Raw genomic sequence first — 14,299 nt, 5'->3', positions numbered from 1 at the left:
GTGAATAAATCTTTTAACTCTAGCAAAAAGCCTCACATTCATAAAGAAAATCTTCCAAATTATCCTTTCTAAATAAATCCGAAGAAAGAAGGATTAGAGACCTATGGCAACGTACTAGATCAATGTAAAAAAATTACAACATACTTTTGAATAAATTGAAAAAAGAAATGAAACTATTTGTATAACAATCATACGAAACACATTTAAAAATTTTGTCAACAGAGGATGGAAGCATCTAGTGTAGTACTAAACGTCATAGCGTCTCAGGGATGTTGATGGAACATGGATCCTTTCCGATGAAGAAAAGTCCAAAACATTTGCGAAACACTCTCCGAGGTATTCGAACCTCTAAACTTAATCGATATTGAAAATGGTAAATTTATATCAGATTCACTTATGAAACCTATACCTCTAGATCTGCCACTTAAACCAATAACTTCAAAACAAGTATCACAAGAAATGCAACAGCTTCCTAAAAAATTAATGTGGTGATGATTTGATAAAACCTGAAATTCTTCAAGAACTTCCCCAAAAAACGTCGTCTTTTTTACTTCTTTATTTAAGCGATTTTGAGAAGTACACACTTTCCATACAGACATACTTGCCTTAAAATGATGCCGAAGCGGCACAAAAATTTCCCCATCATCTTATCGTCCTATTAATTTGTTATCCGTCCTTCTAAATTAATTATCTCTATTGCTACTTCTTACCCGATCATCAATTTGGCTTTTGAACCCATCTTTCCACAACTTATCAAATTCACAGATATCATTACTTCATGTCTCCAGCAGAAACTGTACTCGACTGGAGTGTTTTTCTCAGGCCTTCGACAAAGTATAAGTAAGGGATTATTACACAAATTAAAATTATTTTCCCACCCAGACCTATTATTTGTTTATACAATCATATCTTAAGAGAGATTTTTCGCAGTAAACTAGGATACAGAGGCTTCTGAGATGGAAGAAGTGCTTATAGGTTTGCCTCAAGGGTTAATACTCGCTCCGCTGTTGTACACGTTTTTTTACTTCTGATTTGCCCACAAATGAGAATACACTTACTTAAATGACACCCCTATATTAACAAGTCATCCCTCATCTAAACAAGCTTCACTTATGTTACAAAACCACATATCAACAATTGGAAAATGGAGCAATCTTAATCAAAAAGATGGAGCAATCTTTGGAAAATAAAGTTTAACTCTTCAAAGTCACAACGTATCATCCTCACACTCCGTCGTGAGACTTCTCCTAGTATATGCTATATAGGTTGCTAGTTAAAAGATTAAAAAAATTAACTTTAAAAGAATCAACAATAGGACTCAGCCACCCCACCATAAATGAATCATTAGGTTTCCGTTGTTTGCCATACATTGGAGAATTATCGGAAAAAGTTAGTAAAATTTTTAAACAAGAAGGTTTTAGAATAGCTTATAGAAGTACGGGGTCACGAAAAAACATCCTCTCAAAACCTAAAGACAAGATAGACAACTTGACAAAAAGCGGGGTTNATATTAAGGTATTATTCTAATAATTTTTTATCTTTTATCTTTAATCGCTAATTTATAATTAATTTCTTAAAGTATTTACTATAATAGTTATTTGTGTTATAATTGCCTCTTTTCGCACGTACAAATTGAGCATCATTAAACAACAGCTCCTCACTGGAACGTCGAGCTGGCGGGGGTAACAGCGGGTTCACTTTTGCAATTCATGTCGAGAGACGTGTTTGTAGAAACCCATCAACCTGACGATGAGCTAAAGGGCTCGAAATCCAGATTGTTGCGAAACAACTTAATGTGAGTAGGAACTATCGTTTTAAAAAAAGAACGATTTAAAATGCTTTATTACCTGCTTAACCGACAATCAAAATTACCATTAAAATCAAAACTTTCGACTCAAACCTATTGGGTTGAACGGGTTGCCAAGCTTATGCATCGGCCAAATATTCCAATATTCAAAGATTACAATGTTTTAATCCAAAATTTTAAGACTAATTGTTTGTGCCCTTTTTACGTAACAAAAACACACTTCACAGAGATCATCACATGCCAACAATTTTTTCATCCAGCAGAACATATTTCACACGTTTTAATAGTAAATTACAAAATCACATTAACGCACAAATAGGATTACTTCATTCCCCACCATGCAAACGTCTGAAAAGAATATGGATAAGAGAGCTCTTAAATGGTTAATATCATTTTATTAATCTTGAGCGGTTAGGTTTCTCTATAATACCCGTAATGCCACAAACGTAAAATGAAATCCAACCTGCTGTTGTATAATACATGTACAGTTGTAGATTTGACCTCTCTCTGATGGATTAGGGGGAGTCACCCACCTTGGTGCCTGAGCGACTCCCAAGTAGGGCTCTCGGGCGCCATCGACTTCTTTGGTCATTTCGGCGCCTTTACGTTTCCTAAAACTAGTCATTCTCACACTCACTCATACAATAAATACATACATACTCCTATATACAAACCCAATCACACATATGCATATCCTCTGTCTAGAATCCGGGTCGGAGAGAACTCGGTATTCCAACCCGACCCGGCTTGGCGGCGCAGTGGTGGAGCCTTGAGATGATATGCTGAACCGCCGCCCAGCACACCCCTATTCTAACATAAACTTAACCTAAACTTTAACCTATGAAATAAATACCCCAGTATATACAACCCATTATCCCAGTAGCTCTAAAAACCTAAAAAGTTTTTCTTTAAACTCGCTGCCACCCTCCAGCATTCTCCTATAGTCCGACGGTATGCCATTTCGGTCCCTTACGGGGCCAAGCTGCGACACCCCTCCAAAACGTGCGACACCGTGAGTCTGTTATCTTGGCATGCTGGGAACCTAGGTCGACTTGTGTCGACCAACAGGTCCCATAAGTCGCACGTGTGTGACCGATCCGCAGGCGGGTCAGTACAACAATTTCCCTTCGACGGTCGGCTTGACTGTCACCAGTGCCTCAGTCGAGTCTGCCCAACGACGCTTCCACTTTTCTAATATATTTTTCACTATTCTCTTAGCGTCAGACCGAATCGGGGTGGTCTCAACATCATCACGTGAGGGACGAGAGTACCCGTCTTCGCGGCCAGGTCCGCTCTCGCATTCCCCTCCAGTCCGACGTGCCCTCGAATCCAGGCTAAAACACCCTTTCCCAGGCGTGCACAATGTCCGCATATTTTAATTGGATTTTGCCGACCGTCCCATGTATCTCAGGGCTCTCACCGCGCTGAGGGAGTCAGTGCATACGATAACAGTTTCGTCCCCCATGTCCGACACCCCAAGCATCGCGCATAGTTCGGCGTACAGTTGTAGATAAAAAATAAAGTAAAAAATTCTTTGCGTAAATAAATTGTAATTGTTTAGTTTTGACTATAGATTGTTATCAATTTCCCTTTTTTTCCAATAATTTATTTATTATATAACCAATTCAAAGCAAAATTTAATTGTATTCCCCTTCCTAAGAGGGTACCGAGGTCTGCGGGCCAAGTAAGAACCGCCCCTCCCACCAACATTTATCTTATTGGATTGTTTTGGATTGTTATAATTATTTACTGTACAGATGAAACAGTGCCAATTGATATAAAAATCGATAATATATTAACCATGGATTCAAGGTTACCCGGTTGTAATATATATATTTATCTCAAAAATGCAACATGGAACCATAAAACAAGTCGAGGGTGATTGCTTTGTGTCTATGTTTGTGTTTGTCGGTTTGAGAGGATGGGATATTAATATTCATTCGCACCGTTTCTCTCCATCCCATAAACTAAGATCGGGCCGAATAAATTTTTAAAGGAGGGAGCAGAAGTTCTATGAAAATTTGAGTCGACGTAGATATGTTGCGACATAAGTTATTACTGTAATTGCTTACTTTTTTTATATAGTAGAGTATATATATGTCACCTAACCGTGGATCAATAAAATTTAAAATTCCTTCCTTCAAGCTTCGGCCCAACAAGTTAGTTTTACTTGCCCCAGAGGTATTTTTTAAAGGAATGAATTTTATCTTTTATTTTTATTCTTATTCAGTAAAATAGTTATGTTAATTAATAAAGATATAAAATGATGAAAGATGAAAATGTAAAATAATAAAATATTTTGTTTTATTTTTTTTTAAGTTAAACGTTTACTATAATTAGGAAAGATACAATTAATACGAACAATTTTCTTTAGAAATTAAAATAAAATACATTTGAGTTATTACAATTTTTAATAATTCGGTTTTAACTACAAGAAACAAAATAATATATTTTTCCTTTTTTTTTCTTAACAAACAAAATAAATTCACTTGAAATTAAAATAAAATAAATCGAAATAAACAAAATGAATTTAACTACAATCACTCGAAGGAAATTAGGAATAGAAAAGAATGATCTTAAATACCTTGTGCGATTTCTAATTAGGTTGTTCCAACTCGGATTCAGGAGAGAGAGTCCCCGATCTCTGTCCCCTCGAACTCCTCTATGTTTATCTTTCTTTTATTTACATTGGTACCAACCTTTGAAAATTCTTATTAATTAATTTATTATTATTTTTATCTATTTTAGTTTATATTATTAATTTATTTAATTTTAATTAATTTAATTATTTTTGGGACATCTGTTGTGAGAGATGTTACAAAATTCCTACGACTTACGGGGGGTGGTTTTATTTTTTTAAATATTTTGAAGGGTTATCAAACATTATTATGTTAATGTCTACAGGTAATGACATCTTCTTCTTCTTGAAATGTTTTGTTCTTTGTGCATCTTCTTCTTTCTTCTTTCTTCTTTGTGTACACCAGCAAGTATGTCGCTTCTTTGATCTTAGATTCGAGAAGTTCCTTTGTGGCTTGACTCCTACTGGATCACCATTTTGTACTGGAGCAATCTTGTCCCTGAAAGGTTTTTCCTTGGTNATATATATACACTCTATTATATATAATGCATATAAAAAGAAAATTGAATAGAAAGTGTATAAAATACATAGAATAAACGGCTTAATTGCACAATAAAATATAATTCTCTTTAACTGTAGTAAGAATATTTTCTGTTTTTGTTTTTCCATCTGGTTAATTCGATTTTGTATTTTTCATGACTCCAGGTTAAGAAAACTGGAAAAATGTTTTACTGCGTAGGCCCAAATGGTAACATAATAGCACAGAACGCTGAGCTCGTAAAAGTTTACATTGATAGCGATCCGACAACCAGGAATACGTATGTAGCTGAAAAATTCCACACAAACATTTACTAAGAGTTTCTTGACATCAAGATTAACAAAAAATACTCCTAAAAATATTTATTTGTGCTGTGTAAACTGTAAGGGGTTAAATATTTTGTATTGCTTTAATATTTTTAATCAAAAAACGGCAAAATCAAAAAAATTTTAATTAATCATCGATAAAAACAATTGAACATAAATCATTTTAGCTAGGAAAATGAATAAATAAAAATAAATAATTTATTTTAGCACGCAATAAATTTAAGTCCGGTTCTCTCTCTCTCNCCCTTCGTCTATATTTATTATATATATCTTTGTTTCCCTTCTTCCATTTTCTAAATTGTAAATCAGATAAACAAGTGCCTGCTTCTTTCTTCTCTCTCTCTCTCTCTCTCTCTCTCTCTCTCTCTCTCTCTCTCTGTCTCTGTCTCTGTCTCTCTTTCTTCCTTTTTTTTTCTCTCTCTCTCTCTCTCTCCCTGTCTCTCTCTGTCTCTCTCTCTGTCTCTCTCTCTGTCTCTCTCTCAGTCTCTCACTCTGTCTGTCTGTCTCTCTTTCTTCCTTTCTCTCACTTTCACTATCGGAAGCGGTTAAACTTTTATTTGTAAACCTCTGGCTACCTCGTAGACTTACCATCGGAAATCAACTTTGACTCGATTTACGCGGTGGAAGTCACGTTTAGCTTATTCCTTGTTAACGTAAATTTCGGTAATCGCCTGCTTTACCAATATTACCTGCAAAAGATCTTGAAATATACAAACCTTCGGACTAACCCGTTTTACTTGGTAATCAATAATGAAACTATCTGGCAAAAATGAAACCAAAATTAAAAACAGCAAAAATTGACCTGAGAAGAAAGAATGCAAACATAAAATGAATAATTTTATTGGTCCACCGAAACAAAAAACACTTTTTATATAAAATGCAGCATCAAAGGTTCAATTTAATTCAAAGGAATAAATTATGCTCACATAATAGAATTCGTACCGGGAATGTTTATCGTTCTTTTATTCATTTACTGAAACCTTTGAAAATGAAACTGAAGAAATAATTTTGTAGTTGTTAAAATATCTCGTCAATGACTTGAACTCTTACATTGCAGTAAATGAAATTAAGCTGATAAAATAGGACAAAAAACATGGCAGGGTTCTTGGGGTTTCTTTTGAAATTGCCATTCAACAAAATACTATAATATTGGTCTATGCAATACACACCGAGGGATGATTCGTTCTAAGATTTTCAAAGTTTGAAATTTTTAGGTTTATTATATTATAATAGGTTTATGTTTAGACGGGACAGAATAGACTTACTAATAGCCTCAAACAGTGAATAATAATCTGTCAATAGCATTCAAGGAATGCCAGTTTAATTGCTTTTTATCAGGCTTGAAGGATTAAACAATAGAAAGACTGATCGCAGTGGGGAATTTAATGAAATTGGGGCATTCGAGAATGTGTTCACCACGCCCTTTTGAGCCTTGCTAACAACGTATTCCAGACAATGAATATGAAAATGAATTTCTTAAATGATAGAACTTTAGTATTTTATTTTTAAGACATAAAATGATGGACCTATATTTTGTATACTCATTTCTTTTCAGATTTTACCTTTTACCACTCTTTTGCCTACTCACTCTCTCTTCCTCTCTCTCTCTCTCTCTTTTTCTCTCTCACTTATTCTAACCCACTCTCTTTTTCTCACGTTCTGCACTCGCTCTCCCTCGCCATCACACTCCCTTTTTCCACACACTCTTTTTCTCCTCTTCTATCTCTTCCTATTATTCAACTCCTACACCATTAACGTTTACTTTCTCGTAACGTCCGCATTGCTAATCCCACCATCAAACGAAAACACAACAACGTACAAATTGAATTACAGATGTGGCTTTTGCAAGTTTATCCGACTGTTAGTCGCTTAGTTTGACAATTGCTGTAATTCCACTGTTTATGCTTATTCATTCCTGGATTATTATCTTTGAATCAGTCTACTTGAGTGTAAATGTGATTTGTTATGTTAATATTGGCGATAATAATACAAGTTAAATAAATGATTTTTCGTTTCCAGTTTTGCGTTATATTAGGATTCTGTTATCGATCTTGCGAAGTATTTCGACGAAGCGACTTTGAGTTTCGCGACCATTAAAGCTTTCTTTTCTAGGTCACGTCTAGTGCCAAGGGTGAATTAAACCTCTCAAAAAGTCAAGTCACCCCTGCCCCACCCGTTCAAAGCGGATTCGCCGACGTCAAAGCTCAGTCGAATCGGCATGAGACGACAAAGAGGAGTTCGTCCACATTTGAATTAGGATTAAATTGTCCATGTTAAAAGGGTGAATTTAATCCTCTGTATGGGTGGCCAAGAAAATTGCTCAATCCCTATTTAATTTACTTACAAATGTTTAATCCATCGTTCCATTAACTCTTTTACTAAATGATTATTCGGAGATCATGAGATGCGGTCTGGTGTGACGTAGGTTTTAGAAAAACATCATTGAATAACAGTCACTAAACACCACACATTTCTTTTTACTAAAATTGATTTGTCTTCTCTTTCTTCTCTCTCTCTCTCTCTCTTATTCTCTTCCTATTATTCTACTCTTACACCATTAACGTTTACTTTCTCTTAACGTCCGCATTGCTTATCTCTTTATCTTTCTGTCTGACTGTCTCCCCTCTCCTCTCACTCACTCTCTCTCTCACTTTCTCACTCTCTCTCGGTCTCTCTGTTTTTTGTCTGTCTGTCTGTCTGTCTGTCTGTCTGTCTGTCTCTCTCTCTCTCTCTTTCTCTCTCTCGCTCTCTCTACAAGCGTTTACGTTTCAAATGTGAAATCGAAATAAATGAAACTTCTTTTTCTCAGGGCTTTCTAATCAATAATTAAATAAGATTGTAAGAAAATAAGAATTAAGAACCACAGAAGGTGGTTATTGGTTAAACAATCAAACAATAAATATATGTAAACTGTATGAACCGTTAATGAAATGCCGCGTCATAAAAATTTTGTTTTTATATAACATGGGTATCGTATTATAAAATTCTTTGATTTTTAGCATAATTTGTAAATTTGATTGTTTCGTACAACAATAAAAGAACATTTATCACAAAAGCGGGAGTACAAGGAAGAATAATGTTCTTAATAAATGTTTGAAATTCCGTCCAGTATGTTAAGTATGTTAANTGTATTAATTATTATATATATCAAATGAACAAAGATTAAATTATATTAAGAACAAAAGGAAAATGGAAAAGTATATTGTATTCAAATTTTTTATAATCTTCCTCTTTTCCATTAAAACAGTATTGCTCTTTTTGAATGGGTATATACCTGGTTTAACACGAAAAGAACCCTCTGCTTTCAAATATGAAACAATTCATAATTATTAATGAGATTTTGTTAATAATTTCATAAATAAATGGGACGTTGTATTATTTAACAAAATTGTTTCTTCAATTACAAACAGCAAACGCTTTTTCTATAACTGAAAAATTTATTATTTCATATTAAATGTTTAAATTCTTTTTCTGCTATGGACAGGTACTCGTACAATTCGTTTTTTACTCCAGTGAATATTTCTGAGTATTTTTCTCTTCTTGTTTAACAAGAGTTTTAAATTGTTTTAAATTCACGTTTTACTAAAAGTTGTAATGAGTTAAAAATTGACTTGCAGTAAAGGTATTTCCTAATACTCGTAAATAATATGAAACTTATAATTCTTAAACCAGTAAATAAATGTAAAATCTTATAGTAAGTTCATGGGATCAATTTCGTAAAATCATTTAACCCATATTCCTGTGATACAGTCAAAAATTGGTTTTTTATTCAATCAACTTATCATCTTAGAATCAAAAACTGAATCTAGCCATGACAATCAGGCAAACAGTACAAATATGCTATTATATGTTAGTATATAATTATTATAGTGAACTGACATTGTAGTTTATAAACAAACTTGCCGGTCAACATGGATTGATCGGTATTTTCTAAAAAAGGTAGAATGTAAAATATCGTTCGATGGATCCATATACATAGACAGATGAGTATATTTAGCGATCAAATTTCATATGTAGATTTATGGCGACGACAATACAACAGACAGTTCTCATGTCACCCGCGAATTGCTAATAAAAACGTATTTATAGTTTATTAATAAATGTATCCACCTCAAAACTATCAATTAATTCATAAATTCAGAGAGAGAGCAATGGGAGAGAAAGAGAGAGAGCAATGGGAGAGGGAGAGAGAGAGAAAGAGAGAGATTTGTACAATATATCAACTACTTCCCACCCCTTGGTTATATTTGTCTCTCGGGGGTCATTCAGTTCTGATTAAACGCACCCTGGTTAAACGAATGCATTGGAAACAATTTTTTTTGTCCGTTCTGCGGAACTACTGGTGGTGGTGGTGAGAATCGACCAAAACTTTGCCCCGGCCCGGGGACACTGGCGCCAGATACACGGTACACCCCTTATCGCTCACCCCCTTTGCCGTGTTGCGAGATCCGATTTTCAGTTCGGGATTCTAAAGTGACCGAGTTTAGTTCAATTCATCTACTATCACACTCGACGAGATATCGACTAACTGATACAAACCTTTGGGAACAATAATTTTATAGTTTTAACTACTTTCAGATTTATCATTGATTTTCGACGATTTTCAATGTAAAAGGATTTGATAAGTATGACTGTTTATATTTTTTGGTTTCATATCACCGAACGCATTATTATTACCTGGCAAAACATCAGCGGAATAGGTTCTCATCTTCCGTTCAGCCGCTGTTTTATTCAATCTCATCAAAGTTGGGACTGTTTTACAACAATCGGTAGTTGACTTGACACATATAGTGCAATCAGTAAAACATATATTTCCAACCTTGCGATTTTGGTGAAAAAAACAAATATCATATTTTACCATAAGAAGCAGTTTAATCATCAAACGGACAGATAAAAGATATGCTAATTAATCTAAAACCACTCAGTTAGTCAAATCAATATTGTTTAAAAATATATATGCCAAACAGTAAAGACTGTTGTTTCAATTCAGTTCAGGGATAAAGCCTTGTTGTGGTAACATTGGGCGCAACACGAATGAGTTCGAGAAATGTCGTTATTGAGTTTTTGCTTTATTATTTTAGTGCGTCTTCCGGGGTCACTGGTGATAGTGGTCAACCTTTTTCCGCTGCTAATTAATAAATAAATTTACTGTAATTGTTATGCTACGCTATAACCTCATCCAGAAAGTTCCTTAACTTCTTTCCGGGGTGGGTCTTCGCTGACTTTCCTAGGGGATAATGTCGCCTTTCCGAAGTTCTCGGGTTAATGATTCGCAGTCACATAAGATATGATGTGCTGATATATGGTAGAGTGAAATTCAGCCTCAGTTTTGCATTTTTAAGGAGGTATTTTAGTGTAAAGCGGCTTATTATTTTCCCCGTTGCTTGCCTGTTGAGAAAAATGCAACTTTTTAACTTTCTGATTGTGACTTTTAGAAACTTCTTCGATTATTTTCCACCCCGTGAATCCATACAGTGTACAGTTTCTTTCTCCATCCATTAGTTCAGTTCCTCTTTTAGTCATTCGTTGGTTTGCCGATTTGCTGTTCTGGTCTAGCTTTTGCTAAATTTCTCCCAGCTTACTGTTTTTAGTTCCCTCGTTTCCTGGCACTCACATAAAAATCTAAAAAGCTATAACATTTGTTTTATATTTAATTATCCATACATCTTCTTACATCGGCCGAATTAAAAAAAATCCAATAAACTGTTTAACTGGAATTTACAGATATATTTATTTTCCTATTTTCTTATCCAATTACATTCCTTTGGGAGCAGTTTGGTCCATATATTCCCGCTTTTGGTCTAGTTCAGACGACAGATAATCGATTGTGATTAAACTGCTACTAATCCGTTTATATATCCGCTGAACTAAAATAAAAATATTTGACTAATGAGTTTACTCGAAAAAATAACCATAGTGCTAAGCATGCCCACTCTGCATTCTGGTAAGAAGAAAGAAAAACCAATAAATTTTATTGTGGGACGTAAAGTCCCCTTGAATAACAAAACTCTATATTAGAGTCGTATTTAGTCTCGTGTCCAAAACAATACAAAAGGGCCATTTTACAAAATACATACATTATAAACATAAACTAAAAAAGTACAGTAATAAAATTAAAAGAAACAATTAAGTTTAATAATAAAAATAACCACATCATACGCAGTTAATCATCGGGCTTTTAAGTTTTCACCTATGTAAATCTGGAAGGCATCGTTCTCCTCCCAGCCGATATATATGGTCGTAAGATTTCCTTTTACTTTACTCCAATATTTTTTAAATGACCTGATGGAGTTTCAACAGCTCATACGAATATACCTCGCATTTCTATGGATCTGCACCGAACGTCCTGCTGGGCATCGTTGAAACCGATTTCGAGTTCGGTCACTCGTGACTTTAGCGTCTTGTTCTCTATCATTGACTTCTCAAATATTTTCGACATCCTTCTGTGTTTAAAAAGAGATCGTTATTTCCAAAGTTGGCTTCACTTTGTTTGTCAAGGGCCTCTTTAAAATATCCCAAGTCTACCTTCACTGAGGATGTCATTTCTGTAAATTCCTTATTTATTCAATAACAGAACAGAGAGGGTTGCCCTCGCCAGTAGATGGTGCATGAAGGTTGGTCTCCAGACTGTCACCCTGCTTCCTGTACGGTTTCATGCACTTAGGACGGGACCAGGATTTTTGAACAGAATCTATGTCGGTGTCGTCAAATCTACAGCCCCTTCCATGGAATAGTACTTTAAAGCATATTACTCGCAGCCAATCTGCCCTACTTATCATCTCAGTCACCTCTGATTTGGATTTGGATTTATATAAGCTCAAATCTCCACATATATGTACTACATATCTATATAGGTACATATAAGTACAGGTACATTTGAAGGTACAGGTACATTTGAAGGAACAAAGTTGAGCATATCACTTCTCCCAGTCCATCGTCAATTCCAGCTTTTGTCATTTACAGTGAATTACCGACAGGTTTCGAGAATCACCCACCTCGGTGCTATGCGTCCAGCCACTGAAGTTGGGATCTAGGAGCAAATCAACAGCAAGGTCAATTCAGTATGCAGCTTGTAGATCCAAATCCATTCAAACAGTTAGTAATTCTTAAATACATTCTTTCCTATTTACGTATCATTCACTTAATAAGGATGGTAGAGTACTCGATATTCCTCTCCCACCGTTTACGCCTATTATATTACATAACTAACTAATTGATATTCGATGGGTACTCAATATTACGCCATCAGCCTTGTTACACTACACATTCCTGCTACCCTAAAATATCAGTACTATAGACAATAAAACAACCCTGTTTTCTCCAAAAATTCGGAACAGGGGACCCAAAGATTCATTGCCATGCTCGAGCGAAATTCTTATATTGACCGACATTCTTACATTCTCCCTATATGGAGCAAAGAAATGACCATCTCAATTATGGGGGACAAATTGAGCAACCGTTCTTTGCATATCGGACACACGCGGGCTTTGGCACAAAAGTAAGTCTCCGTGTCACAACCGACTATGGCCAATTCTAAGTCGGGTTAGGATGATCCTTCTTCAATGACAGTCACCTATTAAAATGTATTAGCAATAAATCTCAATACAATATGTTTTTATCATATTGTTTTTCTATTTCTCAAAGGTCAACATATATACATTCAGATACATATAAATTCATTCTGACAAATAATAAAGCTTATTAAAGCAAATAATTTTTCATCCTATTGTTTTTCTCTTCTCATTTTATGATACAAAATAAAGTTATCTAGATTTATTTATGTGAACTTATTTTTTTCCAGGGAAATGAGAATCACGACCAGAAAAATGTCCACTCCAATACAGGAGGAATTGGACAATAACATCAAGGTAAAGTAATTAAATTATATTTCAAAATTACTCATTTCTCACTAGAATTCATTTTACACAATCTTATATGTTCGAGACTTATTTTATTTATTAAAAATATTTCCTAATAATAATAATTCCTCGGTTGTGTGAAAATTGCTCTTTATGTTATTTTTACCATGCTTTATTCGTAAAGCGCACTTAAATATGAATTAGGCTGGTTGTTAAAATAACAATAATCCATTATGTTTATTCGGTTTCTCTGTATAAATTCCCAAATGAGTAGAAATGTCTAAAATTTGAATGTCCGAGTTGAGGCCCTTTGCCATTCTGATTTAGCCATTGTGCAACGCTCCGGGCAGTGGCATATTTTTACTTCTTGGACTTTGTTGCCTCTTGACAAAGGCTTGCTTAAAATCCTTTGCTTTCACTAACAAAGGGCTTAACCCTTGCAAATAAAGATAAAGAAAGTTGCATTTCTCAAAGGCTATTTGGGAGCACTTATCTCGTAGACTCGAAAGATAAGGGAATCGAACAATCCACACAATGGGATTGATAGTTATGTTTTATAGTAAAAAATCAGAATAGCATAGTTTTTAATGATTTTCTAAAATAATTTCTTGTATTTATATTTGTATGTAATAAGATTAAATTTATATAATTTTTATAACCACTTTTTCCGAGGCTGGAAAAATCTTTTAATATCGAATAATTCTGTTGAAAATTATATCCTACTAATCAAACTTTTGTTAGTTTATTGATAAGATTAATATTTCAGAATAGTCAGGTAAAATTTAAATTTTTTTTAAAATTTTCATTACTATACAAGAACAAACAAATTAAACTTTTGATTATGAATCAAAAAACTTATATTATTTTTTTTTTGAAGTTTAATTTTGAAGTTTACTCACATTAGGCAGTATTTCAATTTCATTCATTTTCACTATGAACAAATGTTGGAAGAATATTGTTCAATAATCAATCCATATTTTTTTAAACATAGCAAAAATGCATGCGAATTTATAAGGTAGCAGGTTTGAGAGAAAAACTCGATAATGTTGGGGTTATTCAGATTTTATTCAGAATCAATATTAATACGTTAATAAATATTTTAAAACTTTTTATAAATTATAAAAACTACATGCCAAAAATGTTTTAGTTATTATTAATAAATATAATATTAATAATAATTACTAAATTAGC

The 14,299-nt window shown here is 34.1% G+C and overlaps 1 protein-coding gene across 1 annotated transcript in view; it reads left to right on the top strand.

The window, feature by feature from the left end:
• Positions 1-14,299, top strand: part of LOC106671982 (gamma-1-syntrophin) — a 98,362-nt gene that overhangs the window by 23,864 nt on the left and 60,199 nt on the right. Inside the window, exon 2 of the mRNA XM_014403015.2 lies at positions 13,051-13,117. Coding sequence (XP_014258501.1) covers positions 13,055-13,117 — 63 coding nt within the window. The 5' untranslated portion in view covers positions 13,051-13,054. The remainder of the gene's footprint in view (positions 1-13,050; positions 13,118-14,299) is intronic.

This window comes from Cimex lectularius, unplaced genomic scaffold (genome assembly GCF_000648675.2).
Source record: "Cimex lectularius strain Harlan isolate CLEC.00 unplaced genomic scaffold, Clec_2.1 scaffold32, whole genome shotgun sequence".
Taxonomy (NCBI): Eukaryota; Metazoa; Arthropoda; class Insecta; order Hemiptera; family Cimicidae; genus Cimex; species Cimex lectularius.
Note: the sequence above shows the minus strand (reverse complement) of the source record. Positions and strands in the feature narration are given on the sequence as shown.